The sequence below is a fragment of the Brachycentrus maculatus genome, unplaced genomic scaffold (assembly GCF_059751285.1).
Source record: "Brachycentrus maculatus isolate JH-2025_06_01 unplaced genomic scaffold, ASM5975128v1 h1tg000105l, whole genome shotgun sequence".
Classification (NCBI taxonomy): domain Eukaryota; kingdom Metazoa; phylum Arthropoda; class Insecta; order Trichoptera; family Brachycentridae; genus Brachycentrus; species Brachycentrus maculatus.
This window is the reverse complement of record NW_028280859.1, coordinates 3,059,658-3,083,423: the sequence shown is the minus strand read 5'-3', so window position 1 is coordinate 3,083,423 and position 23,766 is coordinate 3,059,658. Positions and strand designations below refer to the sequence as shown.

The 23,766-nt window shown below is 30.7% G+C and overlaps 1 protein-coding gene across 1 annotated transcript in view; it reads right to left on the bottom strand.

Moving 5' to 3' along the window:
* Positions 1-23,766, bottom strand: part of LOC148310156 (furin-like protease 1) — a 518,091-nt gene that overhangs the window by 44,508 nt on the left and 449,817 nt on the right. The window contains exon 4 of the mRNA XM_088259007.1: positions 18,616-18,744. Within this exon, the coding sequence (XP_088115133.1) occupies positions 18,616-18,744 (129 nt within the window). The remainder of the gene's footprint in view (positions 1-18,615; positions 18,745-23,766) is intronic.

The following is a 23,766-nucleotide window of genomic DNA, read 5'->3' as shown; positions in this document are numbered from 1 at the left end:
AAAAATAAAAAATAATGTATTTGGACACACTAAAAATATTGTTATTATTGTATAATAAACGCCTATTTTTAGCATTGAATTGAACTGAATATTCTTAATAAATTATTTAATTTATTACAATAATTTTCCATTCACGCGGCGCGTTTACAAGTAATACCGAAAGTTGACCAATTTAATGTAAAAGCTTTCGAAAAGCGGTTAAATATTTAATGAATGAGTATCCAATGTGGTTGATGTAATATGTAATATCGAGGCGTCCTTGGTAGTGATTAACAAGCTCTGCATTAAACTTTGGACGTCCCTCAACCTCATGTACGAGAGACTCCAAAGTAAATCTAATGATGAAGCTTTAGCATTAATATATATTGCCGGGAGAGCTTTTGGTGTTACTTCGGCTGGAAAGTGTTGCGAAACTTTAGTCGCTAGAAGGCAACAGTTTTGTGCACCAATAATATGTTTCTTGCGACTTTCCACATTGTATTTCAAAGGACCTAATTTCATTTTACAAACAGGACATTTTAAATAAAAAAAATTAGTGAAACATTTTTGCTGCATTTTGAGTGTGCCCAAATACTTGTTTGCAAATCTGGATTATCTCCAATTATATGAGTATTTTTCATATTATTTTTTGACATCTCATCAAAGATGAAGAAGAATATGGAAGTCTGGGCATTTACGGGGCTGACGACCGTCATAGGCTGGTTTAAGTGATCACTTTACAAACGAGTAACATTCATAGATTCTACCCAATATTGACAACCACACTACTCAATTTTTTTGGAAGTTCTATATTTTTGAACCAATTTTGAAACATTGTTCTTGAATTACTAGAACTTCACTTGGTGAGATGAAATTAAGTGTGGATGTCAATAATGGGTAGAATTGGTGAATGTTACAAGTGTATAAAGTGATCACTTAAACCAGCCTATGACGGTCGTCAGCCCCGTATGTGCCCAGACTTCCATATTCTTCTTCATCTTTGATGAGATGTCAAAAAATAATATGAAAATTAACTCCTATAATTGGAGATAATCCAGATTTGTGAAGTATTTGGACACACTCAAAATGTTGTACAATGTGCTCAATCTTTATTCTGACATAATTGAAAATTGGAAACCGAATTTTAGGTGGCTGGAGCTTATTTTGCCAGCCGTCAAGTATTTCACGTAGACGAGCATAGTAGAGAGAAATAAAGTTTTAATTGTGACCGCCCGCAGTTTGGAAGTTTTAGACCGAAGTCATGGCGTAGGCAAGACTGTGAAATACTTGTATTCACGGGGATAAACTATTTGCAGCACTCTGTATAATTATTTCAGGAAACGGAGTGCTTTGTTTTTATTTCATCAAAATTGTTTGATATAATGATTAAAGAAAACACTTCGTTTTTTACCACTTGAGTTTTATTATAGACTACATGTTTCAGAAGTTAAACTTCCATCATTCAGGTCTGTATAATAACTACAATAGAAATTTAGAAATTAATTTAGAAATCCAAAAGAAACTGAATTCTAATAATAATTTATTAAATAATATATTGTTTCAAAATTCTTCACCATTGTTTTCCATTTTTCCTTTATTTTCAAACTCCGTCCCTTGACTTCCTCTTACTTTCCCCTCTCCTTATTTATAGAACAATTTTATATTTTATATTTTAGTTATTATACAGACCTGAATGATGGAAGTTTAACTTCTGAAACATGTAGTCTATAATAAAACTCAAGTGGTAAAAAACGAAGTGTTTTCTTTAATCATTGTAACATGTCTTACCACAAAGTTAATGCCGAAACAATAAATAAAATATTGTTTGAAATAATGTTCTGAAGCTTTACCGATTTAATAATGAATAAATATTAATTTCTGTTCCTCGACCCTCTGTTTTACCTTTATATGAATACGTGCAATATCTGTACTTGGCCTGTTTAATAAATACGTAGACTGACGTCATAACACAAAATGTACTTTATTTATAAGTTACAAGTATGGGTCTTCTTCAAGTATTCACCTCCCCGACGCACACACTTATCCCAACGGTGTTTCCACTTTTGGAAACGGTCCTGAAATGCTTATTTTGAGATGTCTTTCTGCTCCTTTATCGCATTTGTCTTGATATTAACAATTTTATTTATGTAATTATGTATTTGTATACACAGTAAAACCCCCTATAACGTTAAGATAGGTAAGTACCGCATTATCAGAGGGAATGTTATAAGTCTTTATAAAATTAATAGACTTTGCTTTCACCACTTTTTTTTATTCATACAATTCAATCTACCGGTTTCAACAATATATTGTCACCATCAGGGTTTATTTTAAATTAAAAAAAAACATTAAAAATATTTTAAAAAAACTTCCACACATTCCATTAAAATCCTAAATGTTATTTTTCAAATGTTATTTAAAAAAATATAAAAAAGTGGTGAAAACAAAGTCTATTAATTTTATAAAGATATAAAATGTACCACAAAGTATCAGCATGAACATTCAAGAAATGTTATAAGTGGGGCATGTGTGATTATATGTATGGATGTAAAGGAAGCTAGGAGTGTATGTCAGGACTTGGTTGGAAAGAGTGTGGTTTTTCATCCTCTTTGCCTACCCCTGCGGAAAAACGGTGTGATGGTAGTGGCAGTAGTAGTAGTACGTGTGTGTGTGTTGTGTTTGTATGGAATCGCAGCCTTGGGCTGTGCTAAAGTTGCATACATTACTTCAAACTAAATGGCGTAAATTGTATAATTTAATACCAGGGAGGCAGCTCTGAGAATATGCAATTTAAGAACGAGTCACAAGAAACAAAAATTTATGGAGATAAGGGATGAATCTGTTTTCAACTTACTCGTGTTATAAGGAATTATGTTGAAACAGGATTTGAAGAAATAAGAATAAAATAAAATAATTTTAAGAAATACAAAGGACTGTTATTTTATAAATATTTTATATAAGTATATCTCAACTTTTGGTTTGAAAGTCTGGGCATTTACGGGGCTCACGACCGTCGTAGGCTGGTTTGAGTGATCACTTTACACACGTGTAGCATCATCTATCTGCCCTTGATTGACAACCACATTACTCTAATTCTTGTAACATCTTTACATATATTGTTTAAATATTAAATATATTGCTTGAATTGACTAGAATTTCACTAGAGACATCTATGGGGAGACGAAGTGATGAAATGATGATGATCTATATGTCGAAAGCCCCGTAAATGCCCAGACTTCCATATTCTTCTTCATCTATGTTGAGATGTCAAAAAAATATACATTTTTCTTCATTTATATTAAATAACATTTAATTGTTCTTAAAGCTCATTTCATTTTGAATAATCTCTTTAATTTAAGTTGGAAAACCGCTGAATAACTATTCGATCATCCTCGAATCACAGTAACCGATTATTGTACCATTATGAATATAAATGGTTGAAAAGTTTAAACTCAAATGATAATGAAACATAATATTAAATCCATTAATTAAACTTACGAGAACTAAATATATATTACGGTCAGGTTGGATCAGTAGTTCTGAAACTTTTTGAAGTCAGGGAGCACTTTTGATCTTAGGGAAAATTCGCGGTGCACCAAAACTAAAGATTAAAAAAACATACAAAGATAACTTTTTATTAAAAATGAAACTGATTATTTATATAAGACAAGTGAAAAATTAAATTAACTTTTAAAAAAAATACATAAAAACATAAACACTCCAATGAATCTTTTTGCGGCAAAAAATATTAGTATTATTTTTTGTAAAAATAGAAATATTTTTTTATTTTTATTATTTACACAAATATTTAAATTTCATACTATTGATGTGAGCCTAAGCGGCTCATTATTAGAAATAGGTATCAAATTGTGGTAGAGTGGGTTCAAACCGAGAAACTCTAACTTAAGAGTCCGCGACAATAACCACGGGACCACAACCCGACACATCTGATGTGACACCTGAGCTTGTCGGGTTTTGCAAATTTCAGCGATATTAGGTCTAATATTTCAGCGATATTAGGTCTAGTATTTCAGCGATATTAGGTCTAATATTTCAGCGATATTAGGTCTAGTATTTCAGCGATATTAGGTCTAATATTTCAGCGATATTAGGTCTAATATTTGATATGGCTACTGTCATTTCTTCATCCAAATTGCTAAGCCAAATCCTTTCAATGAACCTACTGTTGATGGAGCAGCATCTGTACGAGTAACTCCCATGATATTTTCAATTGTTCTAAGGATGATGATACGGAATCCAAGATATCTTGACCGTCCGATGAAGTGAGCGCACACAACCTCCCTTTGCAAGGGTGCTGCCATCTAGCCATTTTATTTGCAACTTAAATTGCACAGTAAATGAGCCAACATTAAATTTCGATTTTCATAATTTCGCGGAGCACTTGCAACATGCCCGCGGAGGACCAATGCTCCGCGGACCAGCGGTTAAGAACCACTGGGTTAGATTGTAAATTATAATTTAGGGCGACCCTTCATTAGTGTTTCAGCGGGAAAGTTATGGCGATTAATTAAAATTAAATACTTATTAATATTAAGTGATAAAATAAGCATTTTAATTAATAAGGTAATCTTCCACTTGATAACGATTGTGATTTATTTAAATAAGAGGGACCTTGTCTCATAGATTTACTCAAATTATTCTTCTAAAGAGAAATTTGATTAAAATGCTGACTTACATGACGGGCGCCATGGCGTAGTCGGGCAGACGCTCGATTGCGAAACTGGCGTCGCGGGTTCGATTCCCGCCAATTGAAAGGTAAATTCAAGAAATATTTATTTTCAATCGGTCTGGGTGCTTGTAATGTATTTTGCACTTTGTCATTTCTTATCCTTACTATCCTACATGCAGACAAGCTTATCAAAGTAGAGGCTTTGAGGGTTTTTCCTTTAAAAAAATGAATTGATAGAATTTGGACAAAATTGTGTTATGTAACACAATAATTGAAGTCAAATTCTCAGGCGGCGATTCGATAATCGATAATTGATAATTATACGTCGGGCGCTATATATGAACAGTGAGGTACGACGAGTTGTGTAAGGAATTATTTATTAATGTGTTTTGTGTTTATTTAAGTTCTTTAACTTTGTGGCTTGCGGTTGTTAGTAACAAAAATTGTGTTATGATTGCCGTGATTACCTTTAAGTGATCGAATAAAAAACAATTACGTAACAACTTACGAGTATTTAAAAAAATCGATATTTTATTCGATAGCCCATCACTGGTACAAACGTCACCCCGACCGTAGAATTTTCCCTACGATGTAAAATAATTTTATATGCGAAAGTTTTGCGATGCGTTCATATCTCTCTCGGACCGTAAAGCGATAAAATAAGAGCAACCATTTCTTTACATTGTCTCTGCCTTAATTTTGGAAGCGTTCCAAATGACCGTCCGAAGTCGCTAACAACGCAGAAAGGAATTACCACCCCCGCTGAACGAAAAATGTTACCGCATGTCCTTAAAACGACCCGAAATAGCGGAGAAACAAGTTGTAGCAAAATGGGGAAATAGCTTCGCATACGAAATGCTTGAAAATTCCTTACTGAAATGCTTGTGCACTCGATCCTTCTATAAAATAAATCACCCTGAAAAAATGTTACAAGAATATAAAAAATGGATACCATAAAAAATGTTACATTCAACATTTTGAGTGTGTTCAAACACTCAATTAAAAGCTTCTTTCATCTCACCAATAGAAGTCCATAGTGAAATTCTAGTGATTTAAGCACAATGTTTCGAAATTGAATCATATATATATATATATATGTAAAGAAGTGACAAGAATTTGAGTAGTGTGGTTGTCAATCATAGGTAGAATTGGTGAATGTTACACGTGTGTAAAGGGATCACTTAAACCGGCCTATGACGGTCATAAGCCCCGTTAATGTCCAGCCTTCTATATTCTTCTTCATCTATGCTAAGATGTTAAAAAAATAATAGGTAAAGCCATCATTAATATATGAGACAAAAACAATTTTTCATTGATTGATTCGGCGGTCACTTTGTCCATCGATTTTGAATTTAAGTTTTACTTAATGAAAACCACTTTTTATATAATAAACCTAATTTTATTAAAAAGAAGTGGTATTTATCAACTAAAACATAAGTTGAAAATGAGTAAACAAAAGTTTTATTCAATTAATTTTTAAGACGTTGATAAGTTTTTGTTAAAAAAACAGTTCTTGAAATTCCAGTGTTTGCACCAAATTTGTAAAAAAAAAAAAATTAAGTATAAACAAAACTATGAAAGGGTCACTATATTCTATTTTTCTTATTCGTGGAATAGGCCTTGTGGCCTGTTTTAAAGGGTGATTAGCCTTCTAGATGTCGATTCCCAGCTGTCAACTCTTTGGTGGTCTCACTAGGAGGGATCTACCTTGGGGTTGGCCGTGCATGGAATATGGGAAAGTCTGAATGGTTCCATTATCCTCACGTGCGCATACCATTGTCTATATATTCCATATATCGTACTCATACAGGAGAAAGTGACCAAGTGCATTTTTTACAAAAACGTGATCATTGACTATTTGATATCTTACTAGCTTAATAGTGCCCGGAAAAAATCCCAAACGATTTTAAACTTGGAAGTATAATATATTGACTTGTTAAAAATGACTAACTGCATTGATGTTTATTTTCTTGCCAAGCAAAAGTGACTTAAATGGCCCTCCTGAACATTTTAAGTTTTGTTAGTTGGTCTCTTTCTCATGTACGACTACGATATGGGACAGACACAATTTTGTATTGATGTGTTTGTACATAAAAATCTGGAAAATATATTTCTTTTAATTTTACATTTAAAAAAAGTCTTCTCCGATTTCGAGGTTTATTTATTAATTTTCATTTTGCGTAAACCCGAAGAGAAAATAACTTAAGTTATTCCAATTCGGAATCGGACGAGTAATTAAATTTTAATACCGAAGCGTATGAAAACAAGGCATTTTGGATGTTTCCGCAAAATTATTTGGGCAGAATTATAAGACGGACAAATAAACTCGTATTTTCACAAATTGGTTTTGCTTCATCTCTAGAGTGCCCGGATTGTAGAAAATCGCCAATTACGAGGATCTTCTGGAATACGAGGAGTCGTAAAAACCGGTGGTTGAAATCCACAAAACTTGAAGTAGTTTCCAAAGCCGACGAGCGCGCTGAGGGCTCCAACTCCCCTCTCTAATAACATCACTCCCAATATACCGGGAACAATCAAAAAGCGATCTGAGATATTGTTACAAGATTCAGTTATACCTACGTAAGGCAGTTATCGATTCACGGATGAATCCCGTTCTTAGAAAATTTTATGAGATATACATCTAGTTGGAAAAACATCGCGTAAATTCATTATCAGAATTAAAAAAAATATATATAAGGTGCCTTAATCATAATAATAATAAATAAAGAATTTCGAATTTATTATATATATTCACTATCTCAGGGGTTCCCAAAGTGTGCGCCGCGGCGCCCTGGTGCGCCGTAGAAAGTAAAGAGAGGCGCCGTGAGTCGATCCTCTATCATTGTCCGAAACCACAAATATTTTCTTTTTTGTTGTTCTCTGTTTCAATGCTGAATTCTTATAAATATAATAAAACTCAATTTCATATTGTGGATGTTTTAATTTTTGTGCCTATCTACCCAACTACTATTATTTTAGGTACCTATTTCTTTCGACTTAAATATAAACGGGGTCTTTCATTAAGTTCTTTCTATCTTAAACTTTTTATAAAACAAAATGTGCGTCAGAGATGTATCATCAACAATATGGCCGCTATTAACTGAGCCCACTATCCACCCGCAGCAGTTATAGAGTCCTAAGGGACTCTCTGTCAGCTGCACATATAGGAAAATCTTCAAAATATTTCTGAAGATATTCTGAAAAATCTGAAGAAAAAAAAGAAAGGCCGCTATTAACTGTACAAGTTTGAAAGTCTTTATTGAAAGACCTTATATATTTATGTAGTCACTATATCTATTCCAAATAGCTTACTTATGTAGGGCGCCGTGACAAAATTTATTTTTTTTTATATTTTTTTTATTACAAGGAAAAACAACAGTTTCAATACATGAAAAAAACAGAATACAAAAAAATAATCATGAATACCAATAACAGTTTTTCACATTTATACGTAGGAAAAGTAAGAGAGAAAAAAATCTTTATAAAACAAGAGATATGCGATAAGGATGGGATAAAGAGAAAAGGAGATGACAGTGATAGGAAAAGAAGAAAAGGAAAGGACTGGGAATAGAATTACCCTTTTAAAATACTAAGCTTGTAAGCGCACCGTGGGCTGAAAAAGATTAGGAACCCCTGCATTATCTAATACCATTTCAAATAATTTGCCAAAAAACAATTGCCCAGCTTTTTAAACACACAATAATAAAATTAAACTGTCGTTAAATAATAAAGATAAAGATGATAAATTTAATCTCTCTGATGTTTAAAAATCAAATTGTTGGAAAAACGTTGCGTAAATTCAATATCAGAAATAAAGAACATCTAAAGTGCCTTAATGATAAAAATTTATCTGAATTCACTAATCGCCGTATATAATTACCATAATTTGAATAAATACAATATATATATATATATATATATATATATATATATATATATATATATATATATATATATATATATATATATATAAATATATATATATATATTTATGTATATATATATATATATATATATATATATATATATATATATATATATATATATATATACATATATATATGGGCATAGAAATTTAACATGTAAATAAAACTGGTCTTCGTTTAAACAATCTAGAAAATTAGAAATAAGTAAAGCAATTAATAAAGCCCATAATAAATAACCAATTAAATTTAACTGCAAGTCCACTTTAAAAAATATTCCTATTGTGAGAGTCAGAGAAGACTTTCTTTGTTTCAAATTCAAGTTTTGTGTAAATGTCAGACGGTAACAATTTCACTTAAGTCTACATTTGACCTGATGATGGAATAATTACGAAACCGGTAGTCACGAAGTAGTATATTTTAAAGAGGTACTACACAACTTGAACGATAAATGATAAAGAGAGTATTATATTACTATAACACAAAGTTAACAATTCTTTTAATATACAATATATATATATTAAATTTAAAATATAATATACACCTTTGTAATATTTTAGTCAACTTAATAAAATCTTTGGTTTTAATAAGCGAAAATACAAAATAAGCAGAATTTAAAGAAAATTCCGGGAAAATCTGAATTTCACAAAAGCAGAAATTTCGCAAAAAATGTGACTTAATTTTCAATTAAGAAAGGATTTATGAATACACCAAGAACGAGACTGTAAACGTCACCCTTGTAATGTAGGTGAACGGGGTCGTGTAAGACAGGGATGGGCTGAAGGCGATGCGATGTTAAGCCGAATTTCATTAGCGTTACTGAAACTTATGAATGCCGTCAGATGCAATTTTAAAAAAAATATGATTTAAAAAAAAAAAAAAAAAAAATTGCATTTTTAATTTCTTTAGTTAGCTTATATTACATTCAATATACACTATTTTTTACACTCAATTTACATCATGCATATTAAATGTATGTTTAAATTTTCTAACAGTAAACAAATAAAATTTTAAATAATAATGTTGATTGCCCAGAGCTTTTATCACTCATCAATTTAAGAGTCCCGGTACAGACCAGAAACAAAACCTTATTTAAAATCCCTAAAATGTACACCAAGTCCTACCAAAATTCGTTTTAAATCGAGCCTGCGATATGTGCAGTGAAATGCTTAATGAAATAGACATCAATAATGTTTCTTTAATACGTTTATTAGAAATATTGTTGATGTCTATTTGACAATTTGATAAAGAAAATTTCTATTATTTGAAAAAAACATTTAATGTTAGTTTATTATATAGTTATACTTTTATGTACATGACAGTTTATGTTTATATTATTTAAGTGAAAACCTGTAACTGAAATTTTATTTTTTTATTATATTGTGGTATTTTTGTAAATGTTCTGTTGGTTTTCCAATAAATAAATAAATAAATTAAATAAAATATATTTTTAAATTTTTAAATTTTTTCTATTATTTTCATTCTTCATTCAGAAATCTCATATTAAATTTTCAAACTCTTATACATTATAAAATTTTGCGATTCTGTTTTATTTTCAAAAAATTAAATTAAATCTTATTTTATTCTTTTTCTAGTTCATGATTTTTTTTGTTCAGAACTTTTTTATCCTTAAAATATTATTTGAAAAATATGGTTTTTGAAAGAGATAAAAGTATATCTGGGTGTGAAATTTTGGTAAATGAGGAAATTATGGAATAGGTCAAACATTTCGTATACTTGGGAAGTATTTTAGAATGTTTTTTACGAATGGAAAGGTTGATAAAGATATAGAAAGGAGAGTGAATGCTGGGAAGAGTGAATGGTGCACTAAAATCAGTCATGGCAAATAAAAACCTTTCCTCGAAAGATAAACTGGCAGTACACAACGGAGTCCTGGTTCCAACCCTAAAAGATGGAAGTGAAACATGGACTTGGCAAAAAAGGATGAAAGTAGACTGAATGGTATGCAAAGCATTACCGATAAAATTAAGAAAAGGGTGTTGAGATGGTTTGGGCATGTGGAACGAATGAGTGAGTAAAGAACGGTGAAACAAATTTATGAAGTTGGAAAAAAGAGTAGAGGAGAACCGAGAAAAACTTGGCACGATCATTAATGCCAAATGCTTGAAAGCGGTCAAGTTGGGAGTCGAAATAATCTGCGGGTATGTATGAGGAGATGCATGAAGGTGGAAGAGGCGAAGAATGTTTGCGAAGACAGAGTGGTGTGGCGTTCTATTCTCTCTGCCTACCCCTGCGGAGAAGCGGCGTGGTGGTTAGTTGTTTAGTTACTTTGATGCATTTTCAGCATGGTGTAAGACAAAAATAACACAAAACGTAAAGCCTAGACGGGGTATGGAGGCTTGCAGCGTCAAGGGGGGTTCACGAAAGCCATTTTTCATAGCCAACACGGCTGTCCAAACGTAAAACACAGTAAGGGACATTTTTTTGTATTTAGAATCTACTTAGTCCAAAAAATGCAAAAAAAAACGTACTTCAAAAAAATGTCCCTTGCTGTGTTTTGAGCTTGGACAGCCGAACAGACGTCGCAAAAGCCTTTAAATTATGAACTTAGCCTGAAAAAGCGGCCAAAGCTCGCCGGAATAAATTATTCGACACATTGTCAACAAGTCTGACGTTGTGACATTACGATTAAAGGTCAAAAGAATAATAACTAAAAAAATGTTAAATTCTTAATAACGGGGAGCTTACGCCTACAAGAATAGTATGAAATTAAAATAAATAAAAGCTTTCTCAATTCAACATAGACGGATGTTGTACCTAAACTCATACGTACTATGGCATGATATTAATCACATAACTTATGTCCGCCTCCGTAGTGTAATGGTCAGCAAGCTCGGCTACCGTTCTGGAGGTCCCGGGTTCGATTCCCAGGGGGGGCTCAAATAAATGTAGGTGATTTTTTCACTCAAATATTTATTCAATATTACCCTGGACTGGTACCTGAAGTGGAGGGCTGATCACCTTTCCTTCATGTGTTAACGATCAAGATAACACTGCGCTTATATGATGCAGTGCCCTATGCACCATTGGGGTGCGAGAAAGGGTTTTAAAAAAACTCAAATTTTTAAACTGGTCAAATTCTAAGCAATATTAAAAATTGAAAATCATGTTTTCAGGCGTTTCCCAGTATGAGGAAATAATCCGGGGTTCGGATGCTGCATCCATCCTAATAAAAAGTTCTCTGCTAAATAAGAAGTATTCTCAATCCAATATCGATGGCTGTTATGAACTCATGTGTACTGTGTCATGAGATTGATCATATATTTAGGAGTTTAAAAAATTTGAGAAGTGTGGTTGTCAATCATGGGCAGAATGTTACACGTGTGTAAAATGATCACTTAACCAGTTAATGACAGGTCAAAGAAAAGCCCTAAAAATACCCATATTTCTATATTCTTCTTCATCTTTGTTAAGTCGTCACAATACAAAATAAAGTCCTGAATGGAAAAACCCAATTTGTGAACAACGATTTGGACACACATATTCTTCTTCAACTAAGTTGAGATGTCATAATATAAAAAAGGTTTATTATAAACCTGTCGAAAGTCAACGAAAGAGAGAACGAACAAATCAAGAATAGTTATAATACATATTGCTCACTCCTTTCAAGAACGTCACAAATCAAAAATCGTCAATTTTCAGTTGTGCATGGTTTCGGAATGCCCAGAAAATGTACTTATCCCAGCAAAAGAGCCATATTTTTAACTTAATATTTACCCGCTACAGGGCAGAAAATGCTGTTTCTGCATTTTGAAGAAAAGGGTATTGTGTAATTATTTTTTAATAACCAAATATTTTTCAAATGGAGAAAAAACCTCAGGTTTTACCTAAAAAGATCTGTCGCACAGCAAAAGTTCAATAAGTGGCTTGACATTTATTTTTAATGCGTTGTATTATATTTTTAAACTTGAAAAACGTTCTCCTGAAAAATCATTTTTTTATTTATTTATGACGTTCTTGAAAAGAGTGAGCGATATGTTATACAGTGAATCAGTGATTTGGAGTAACATTGAATATGAGAATTCAAACCGTGAAATTTCAAAACGTGATTCAAGCAATAAAAGGATTCTATACGTGTACAGATTTCTTATTGTAAATGTGTAATAAAATCAAACAGGAAATGGTTTTTCTATCGCACTGGTTCTATTGTGAAAGCTGTAAAGGAAACGTTCCGGAGACCAAACGCAGTAAAGATTTTATGTACCGTAAATAAACGCAATCTACATATTTATAGGGCGAATAGAACTACACAATTTGAATATTAAATGAGAAATATCCTTACAACATTTTGAGTGTGTCCAAATACTTGTTCACAAAATCTGGATTATCTCCAATTACAGGAGTTATTTTCATATTAATGACACACTCAAAATGTTGTAAATAAATTATCTGGTCAAATTATAAGCTTAATAATAAAAATGAAAATGGTATTTTCTGGCGTTTCTCATGTGTGTGATTATAATCCAGGATTCGGATCTCACATACTAATATAAGAGTTTCTGCTTAATAAAAAGCTTCTTTACATCTCACCAATAGATGTCTCTAGTGAAGTTCTAGTGATTCATGAACAAGGTTTCTAAATTGGTTCATATATATATAGAACTTCCAAGAATTTGAGTAGTGTGGTTGTCAATAATGGGTAGAATTGGTGAATGTTACACGTGTGTAAAGTGATCACTTAAACCAGCCCATGACGGTCGTAAGCCCCGTAAATGCCCAGACTTCCATATTCTTCTTCATCTTTGATGAGATGTCAAAAAATAATACGAGAAATATCCTTATTATTTATTGATTTGTAATTATTTGTAGAATTATATGATGTAATTGTGACAGTAAAACTTTTGTATAATACTTTATTTGAATTTATTAATGTTAAGGCAGTACTCGCGAATATCCAGTTCAGGAAGCGATCTACCGCGCAAGACGTTTTTCCACGAACAAATTTTTCTGGACACATACTAAAAATATATTTTTGACACTCTTTTACCTAAAGAAAATTGAGTTGCGATGTATTGATTACTGGGCCTTAACGAGACTAGTTTCGAGAACATTAGCTGTTCTCATAACAGATAAAAATATAAACTCAAAACAGTTTTTATTATCGATTGTTGATGAAAACAAGTCGTGCTTTTAATAAATTCAAAAGTAGTTTTCAAGATCGATCTTTCGCAATGAAACATAAAAGAAGCATAATGGAAGACCGAGGAAAACTTGGCTTGATCAAGTATTTCAAATACATGAAAGTGGTCACGTCAAGAGTCAGAATTATCAGCGCGTATGTATGAGAAAATGTATGAATGTGGAAGAGGCGACGATTGTGTGCAAAGACAGACTGGTGTGTGGCGTTCTATTGTTTCTGCAAACCCCTGTGGGGAAGCGGCGTCATGGTTAGTTCATTAGAATCAACTTAATGAGTTGACAACATTTTGAGTGTGTCCATTCACAAATCTGGATTATTTCCAATTATGGGAGTTTTTTTAAAAATATTTTGTTGAGATGTCAAAAAATAATATTAATTAGTTGAATCTGGAATTTCGTACGTATAAGATAAAGTCCGCCTCCGTAGTGTAATGGTCAGCACGCTCGGCTACCGTTCTGGAGGTCCCGGGTTCGATTCCCAGGGGGGAGCAAATAAATATGAGTGATTTTTTCACTCCAATATTTATTCATGTTACCCTGGACTGGTAACTGAAGCGGAGGGCTGATCCTGCATGTGTTGACGACAAGATATCACTGCGTTTATATGATGCAGTGCCCTATGCACCATTGGGTGCGGATAAGGGTTGGTAGTAGTAAAGATAAAGTGCTGACCACTGCCTCACATAAAATAAGATTTGTGCCAAAAGCCGGCAAACTCCTCTTTTTGTCGAAGAAATAAAAATTGTCACATACACGCGGGGAAAATATCGAATCCGAATAATTTCGAGCGAATTTCACGTCAGTTCTTTGGTGAATGGAGGTGGATGCCTTGGACGCCGGACAGGGAAGAAAGATGGGGGGGAGGGGTACAGGAAGTGAGGGGGAACAGGAAATAAGACCATGTCGCCGAATCGGTATCGTGTTTGCCAGAAGATATAGTACTCCCGACACATAATACGCGGCAATACACTTTGGCTTTGGTCCAGTGCAGTTGAAAACTGTACAGAACCCACGGACCCGTCTCCAGAATGGGGCGAACACACCGAAAAATAAACAAGCGTAGTTTCATTTACATTTAAACGACACGAATAAAATTTATAAGCTCGAATAAATAATGAAAAAAACTTAATTGAATTGTTTGTTTGACATCTCAACATATATAGAAGAAGAAGAATATAGTAGTCTGGGCATTTACGGAGATTACGACCGTCATAGGCTAGTTTAATTGATCACTTTAATTCACCGATCTACCCATTACTGACAATCACAGTAATCAAATTCTATTTTATTTATTGTTTCGGCATTAACTTTGTGGTAAGACATGTTACAATGATTAAAGAAAACACTTCGTTTTTTACCACTTGAGTTTTATTATAGACTGCATGTTTCAGAAGTTAAACTTCCATCATTCAGGTCTGTTTAATAACTGAAAATAATAAAGTTATTATACAGACCTGAATGATGGAAGTTTAACTTCTGAAACATGTAGTCTATAATAAAACTCAAGTGGTAAAAAACGAAGTGTTTTCTTTAATCATTGTAATCAAATTCTATATATACATATATGATCCAATATTGAAACGTTATGCTTGAATCACTAGAACTTTACTAGATACATCTATTGTGATATGAAAGAAGCTTTTTATCAAGCAGAAACTCTTTCAGTTGTATGTAAAGTCCAAATCGTGGATTATAATCACATACATGAGAAACGCCAGAATATATCATTTTTATTTTATTATTTTTGGCTTATAATTTGACTAGTTAATTTGTTATACCTTGTAAATGCCCAGATTTCCATTTTCTTCTTCATCTTTGATGAGATGTCAAAAAATGAGATGTCAAAAAATTACCGAACGAAGAATTTATATTTATAACAACAATTTAAGTGTGTCCAAATACTTGTTCACAAATCTGGATTATCTCCAATTATAGGAGTATTTTTCATATTATTTTTTGACATCTCATCAAAGATGAAGAAAAATAATAATATTGATGAGATGTCAAAAAATTATATGAAAAATAACTCCTATAATTGGAGATAATCCAGATTTGTGAACAAGTATTTGGACATACTCAAAATGTTGTTAATAAATTATCTGGTCAAATTATAAGCTTAAATAATAAAAATGAAAATGATATTCTCTGACTTTTGTCATGTCGCTCACTCCTTTCAAGAACGGCATAAATCAAAAAACTTGATCTTTCAGGAGAACGTTTTTAAAGTTTAAAATATAACACAATGTATAAAAAATAAATATCAAGCCACTAATTGAACTTTTTACTGTGCTACAGATCTTTTATGGTAAAACCAGAAGGTTTTTTCTCCATTTGATATTTGATAAAATATTTAGTTTATTTAAAAATATAATAAAACAATACATTTTCTTAAAAATGCAAAAACAACAGATTCTGCCCTGTAGCGGGTAAATATTAAGTTAAAAATGTGCCTCTTTTGCTGGGATATAGTACATTTTCTGGGCATTCCGCAAACATGCACAACTGAAAATGTACGATTTTTGATTTATGACGTTCTTGAAAGGAGTGAGCGATGTGTGTAATTATAATCCGGGATTCGGACCTCACATAATAAAATAAGAGTTTCTGCTCAATAAAAACTTCTTTTCATCTCACCACTATTGGTAATCCACTCACATCTGTATCTTTATCTTTGATGAGATGTCAAAAAATAATTATAAAGAATATCTACCTTTTTACTTTCAGATATATTTGTTAGCAAAAGAAACTAACAAAAAAGCTGAAGAGTTGAAAAGAAACGGAAAAATAGTTTACGATTTCCATCGCCATGACAACGCTACTACCTTGTAACGAAATCCGTTGAAGTGAACATTCAGTATGCGAAGAATTTCGTACACAGGTTTCGGATGGGGCTACAACGCTTAAAGTTCGCATCAACTTCAAATGGCTGGCGTAAAGAATTTAAATATTGCCCGAGGTATCAAGAAACGTTTAGCGCGGCAGAAGAGGGTAGGTGTGTAGTGAATATATTGAAAAAAGAGGAATAAAAACCGCAGAAAACGAGAAAAGAATGTGTGCCATAAGGAAAGGTACGAATAGGGTAGGAGCGAAAGAAAATTTGGTATGTCACATTACTACAAAGTTGATTCATTCAGTTAAAAGTTCAAAAAGTACACGAACAAGTTCAATAAAATGTACAAAAAGGAAAAAATACGAACAAAAAATGTTTTCATTTCACTCAAACATGCTAAAGTTTAATTCTCTGGTACAGGACTATTTATCGAGCTTTTCCCACTATCTCATCGTAAAAGAAAATATTCTTTTAAAAACAGTGAAATCTCGAAATAACGGACTTATTGGAAAGAGGGGTCGGTTAAAGTCAAAAATCGGGTTGTGGTCCCGTGGTTAATAACGCGGATTATTATGTCAGAGTTTCTCGGTTCGAGCCCCTCTACCGCAATTTGATACCTATTTCTAATAGTGAGCCGCTTAGGCTGACAGAAATAGTATGAAAATGAAATATTTGTGGAAATAATAAAAACACAAATATTTCTCTCTTTATTTAAAAAACAAAAAATGTCAAATATCGTAAGGTAATCTTATACAGTAAATTAAACACTTATTCCAAAGAATTAACTAAAGCTACACAAGAAAAAAGTATCTTGATTAATTGATTCGGCAGTCACTATTAGGTAAAACCTATCTATTTTGAATTTAAGTTTAACTTAGTAAATACCACTTTATCTTAAATTCTACTGTGATAGGTACGTGTTTATTGTATAACGGTATATTATGCCAAATACATTGAAACACGTGTCACAATAAATTTTTAGAAATAGTGGTATATTTACTAAGTAAAACTTATATTATTTTTGACATCTCATCATAGATGAAGATGAAAATGGAAGTCTGGGCATTTACGGGGCTGACGACCGTCATATGCTGGTTTAAGTGATCACTTTACACACGGGTAACATTCCCCAATTCTACCCATTATTGACAACCACTCTACTCTAATTCCTGGAAGTTCTATATATATATATATATATATATATATATATATATATATATATATATATATATATATATATATATATATATATATATATATATATATATATATATATATATATATATATATATATATATATATATATATATATAAATATATATAAATATATATATATATATATATATATATATATATATATATATATATATATATATATATATATATATATATATATATATATATATATATATATATATATATATATATATATATATATATATATATATATATATATATATATATATATATATATATATATATATAAATATATATATATATATATATATATACATATATATATATATATATATATATATATATATATATATATATATATATATATATATATATATATATATATATATATATATATATATATATATATATATATATATATATATATATATATATATATATATATATATATATATATATATATATATATATATATATATATGAATAAATTTTGAATCGTTGTTCTTGAATCACTAGAGACATCTATTAGTGAGATAAAAGAAGCTTTTTACTGAGCAGAAACTCTTATATTAGTATGTGAGTTCCAAATCCTGGATTTTAATCAAATACATGAGAAACACCAGAAAATATAATTTTCATTTTTATTATTTAAGCTTATAATTTGACCCGATAATTTATTTACAACATCCAACATACAACACACTTAAAATGTTGTAAGTAAAACTTAAATTTAGAAAAAAAAGTAAGCATCTTGTAACGTAGTTTGCGAATCTCGCAAAAATAATTTTCCAGGGTTAAAAATTGTAGTTTATTATTGAAGTACAAGATGCACTTACGTAGTTGGCAATAAGATCAGGATGGTCCATTTCGAGTCCATCATCCAAGATGGCGACCACGACCCCCTTCCCGGTGATGCCCTCCCTCCAGGCTGGAATCACGTTCATGTCCAACCCGCCCCCCCGGTGCTGAAATAAAAATCACAGAAATAAAGTTAGAAAAATACTCGACATATCTTAAAGTACACTGATCTCTATCTGATCGAATGGGATGTACGACACCGCGTCAAAAATCAATATATCGCTTACTCCTTTCAAGAACGTCATAAATCAAAAAACTTGATTTTTCAAGAAAACGTTTTTAAAGTTTAAAAATATAATACAATATATTAAAAATAAATATCAAGCCACTTTTTGAACTTTTTACTGTGCAATAGATCTTTTTAGGTAAAACCTGAAGGTTTTTTGAAGGTTTGAAGGTTTCTCCATTTGAAAAATATTTAACATATTTAAAAAATAATTTAACAATACATTTACTTCAAAATGCTAAAGCAACACTTTTTGCCCTGTAGCAGGTAAATATTATGTTTAAAAAATGCCTCTTTTGCTCGGATATAGTACATTTTCTGGGCATTCCGAAAACATGCACAACTGAAAATTGATGATTTTTTTTATTTATGACGTTCTTGAAAGGAGTGAGCGATATGTAAACGACCTATGATAAACCTATGTTCAACTTATGCCACAAAGACTATTTGTTAGATGTTAAGTTTGTATAGATTTAAATTTTTTCTTGTAGTACATGCTTGCTAACTTTTTACTTTTTACTTTTTCATCTTTTTTATGTTTTTAAGTTTTTAATTTTATTTAAAAAAAAAAAAAAAAAATGTTTTCTGATAGTCAAGTATTTTTTGTATTTTATATTAACACTATTATTCTAGTTCTACTTATAATACCTATACCCTTATACCCTTTACTATGTTTATATTAACACTATTATTCTAGTTCTACTTATAATACCTATACCCTTATACCCTTTACTATGACCTAAATTATATTGTTTTTTTTTTTTATATATTTTTTTGTACTTTATTTTATTCATATTTTTTTATATTTTATATTTATATTTTATTCATATTTTTTTTGAACTTATGTCATGTGATAAAAAAGAATTTAAAATAAAAATAATATATATATATATATATATATATATATATATATATATATATATATATATATATATATATATATATATATATATATATATATATATATATATATATATATATATATATATATATATATATATATATATATATATATATATATATATATATATATATATATATATATATATATATATATATATATATATATACATACAGACAATGGTGTGAAAAGTTTTTGATTATTTTTGGCGGTAGAAAAAACAATGTATTAATTGTGTCGCCTACTTTCAAAATCGGCCAGATCCAATTTTATAATATTTTAAAATGAATACACTATCGGAATGCCAATTGTGGGTTTTATTGTTTAAAATGTTTATGTACCCTGCTAAAAAATTCATCAAATCAGCATTTTATTTCAAATTCCGCTTTATTCATGGAACTTGCTTTCTGACCCATATCGGCCAATCAGAGAGCGAGATAGGCCAAATATTAAGATGACGTCATTATCGGTTTGCGTTTAATGTTTTTTTTTAAATGGGAAAATTCTCTATTTCATAATATTTTATCTAAAGTGAGACAAATCTTTTAAATACAAATGTTACCCGGAGAATTTCGCACTGTTTGGAAAATCGACTTACATGGATCTGGCGGATTTTGAAAGTAGGCGTTTTCGTTTACTTAAGAGTCCGCGACACTAACCACGGGACCACAACCCGACACTTGTATATTTGTCCCACCATAAAATGAATGCCGAAATAATAAATAACAGCAAGTTACTCGTATTTGAACAAATGAATAATTTTAAATAATTTATTATTATTCGATTCATAATCGTTATGCTCAAAACATTTTTAAAAATCCAGACATTTTTGTAGAATTTTGTCGTAGATTGCGAATGTAACATCTCAAATAGCTCAGCACTGTATCTAAGTAGGCATTATCATCAGCTGTAAACCGCTCTTTCAAAGGCACTTTAATGAAAATGGCGCTATGATAATAATAATAACGATAATCCTTTGTCGCAAGTGGGGCGACGTTCCTGGCAAGTTAATTAAGAACTCTAAGATATTATTACACAATTCGGAAAGAATGTCAGTTCGCGAGGATGCGATAAACAGGGGTAATCAAGGCAAGACGTTTTCTCGGTAACTTGTGGACACAATACTACAGTAATTCCTCGACTTACGCTATTAATTCGTCGCAAGGATATCGTTCAAGTAAAAAAAATATGATAACTTTTATTTTATCATTTTTTATATAATTTGTTACAATTTCTATGCATTTCTACTTAATAAAATCTTATATTTTATTGCACTGAGCCTCTCCAAAAAAGAAACAGATGTTGGTCTTGGAGAGGGATTTTTTTCTTCTTTTTCGTTTTTTTTCAATAGTCTCATGTATTACATTGAAAAAATATATTACAGGGGAACAAATATATTTAAGCGATACGAGGGAGTTATCTTCTTTAGTTTTCTATTGAATAGTCTGTATAACGTAGGCGTACAGGAGAAAGTGACCAACTACCAAAACGTAAAATGCTCAGGAGGGCCATTTAAGTCACTATTGCTTGGCAAGAAAATAAACACCAATGCAGTAAGTCATTTTTGACTAGTCAATATATTATACTTCCAAATTTAAAATTCTTCGTGATTTTTTTCAGGGCTATTATATTAAGCTAGTAAGATATTAAATAGTCAATTATCACGTTTTTGTAAAACAATGCACTTGGTCAAATTTCTCCTGTATGACTACGATATGTTTGTAGTGTTGGTTAAGTTTCTTTTTTACAGTGATTGTGTCTTTTATGGTATATTTGTGTTATGCAATAATTTGTTTTAAAGAATAAAGGACATACAAGTATATTAAACAAGTCTTAAAAAGTAAAGGTTTTATGGGTCAATCCATTTTTAAAAAAAAAAATCGGAAAAAATACCGAGCGCAAATACATAGCCAAAATACAGATAGTTAATATGTTTATGTATATTCAATAAATGAAATGATATTAATCAATTTATTTTTATTTTCAAATCGTGTAAGTACGAATAAACGTTAGTCGAAATCACGTAAGTAAAGGACTTAATGTATCGGGGAGGAGGGCCCTCAGCAAAGCAAAAAGCGCGAAGCGTCATAATAAGAGGAATGGGAAGCAGCCGGGGACTCTCGCATTATTGCTTCCGGAATACCGCGCATACAACTGAGCTTCTCAAAGTGACAAATTTACTTGGAGTATAATTTGTTTTAGTGTATTTTTACCGCTCTGAGATTATTAACTGGCCGCCGTTCGTCAGGATAGTAAATGCCCTATATAATTGCATTCCTTATTTTTATGTTATCATGTTGGGAGTGTGGTTATATCGTAGTCGTACAGGTGAAAGTGACCAACTAACAAAACGTAAAATGTTCAGGAGAGCCATTTAAGTCACTTTTGCTTGGCAAGAAAATAAACATCAATACAGTTGGTCATTTTTAACAAGTCAATATATTTTATATATTATTTCGAGAAATAAAAATACTTTGTATTCTGATCCACTCACATTTGTGAATGGATCAGAATACAAAGTATTTTTATTTCTCGAAATAATATATCAATATGATCCACAAAGTTAATGCTTTCAATATTCAAAACACAATATATTTTACTTCCAAGTTTAAAATCCTTTGGGATTTTTTTCAGGGCAATATTAAGCTAGTAAGATATCAAATAGACAATGATCACGTAATTGTAAAAAATGCACTTGGTCACTTTCTCCTGTATGACTACGATATGTACAGTAGCGAGTACTCAAATCATTCCAGACAGAAAATATCAGTTATTTTAAATAATATTTCTTGTTGTGATTTCTCGATAAATTTTCAGTCAAAATTATTAAACAACACTGCTTAATAATGATATATAAAAAAATTGCCTATTTAGCGAACAATTTTTTTTTCTAAATTTTTTTCTAAAAATACAAAAAAATCGATGCCAAAACGGATTGAAGCAGTAAAAAAAGAAGGAACAACAAAGTTGGTACTGTTTTTTTTTTTGGTTTTTGATTATTGTAAGTGTTATGTACCTATATAATTTAATTTTAAATAAATTTGTATTTTTTTAAAAATTACATGAACATTTTTGATTTTCGTGCGAAAAAATTAAAAATCTACAAATTAACTATAAAATTATGAAAAAAAAGTCACTTAATAGGCATTTTTTTGGTAAATATATCTTTAAACAGTTTTGTTTAATAATTTGGAGTGAAAATCTATCAAGAAATCACAACAAAAAAATTATTAAAAAAAAACTGATATTTTCAGTCTGGAAATAAAAGTCCGGTCTAAAATAAAAATCAAGAATGGTGGATAGATTTTCTTGTAATCAATTAAAAACATATGAAAAATAGAATTCATTTTTGCCTATTGTATCTTTCTTTTATTTAAAAAGATACTTCAAAAATTTTAGTTGTAAAAATTATATTAACCCTCCGCATACTTCTCTGCGCATAGTAAATTTTTCTCTCTTTTTTTACCCTGTGTTTTTTCGAAATAGTGTAAAAAGGTAATAAAAATTAATATGTTATCATTGATAAAACAAAAACAAAAAACAATCGGTAATTACTGAGCAAATATATCCAGACTCCAAAAACCATTGAAGCACTTACCGTTTAAATAAAACAAACCTGTTTCATTAATTAACAACAAAATTGAGTGATTTTTTGCGTGTAATGTACAAAAATTTGATGTATACATCAAAAACCATTGTTTACGTTTGAAGGCAGTCAATCAAAATTTTATTTACAAAAAAAAAACATTACGAGCGACGCGTACAAGTTAAAAAATGGCCATTCTGAAACAAATTATTTGTTTTTTCCACAGTGAATCAAGCTAAATTTACAGTAGACTTGTCAAAATATAAAATGTTTATTCTATTACCATCAAAAGTATGCGTTAGCGAAAATCGGGATATTTATTTTATTTTCGAATATTACACAATAAAAACACTCTAAAAAATTAATCTACAGTCATGTTGATTTATGATGCAGTGTGAATATAATTATAAAAACAT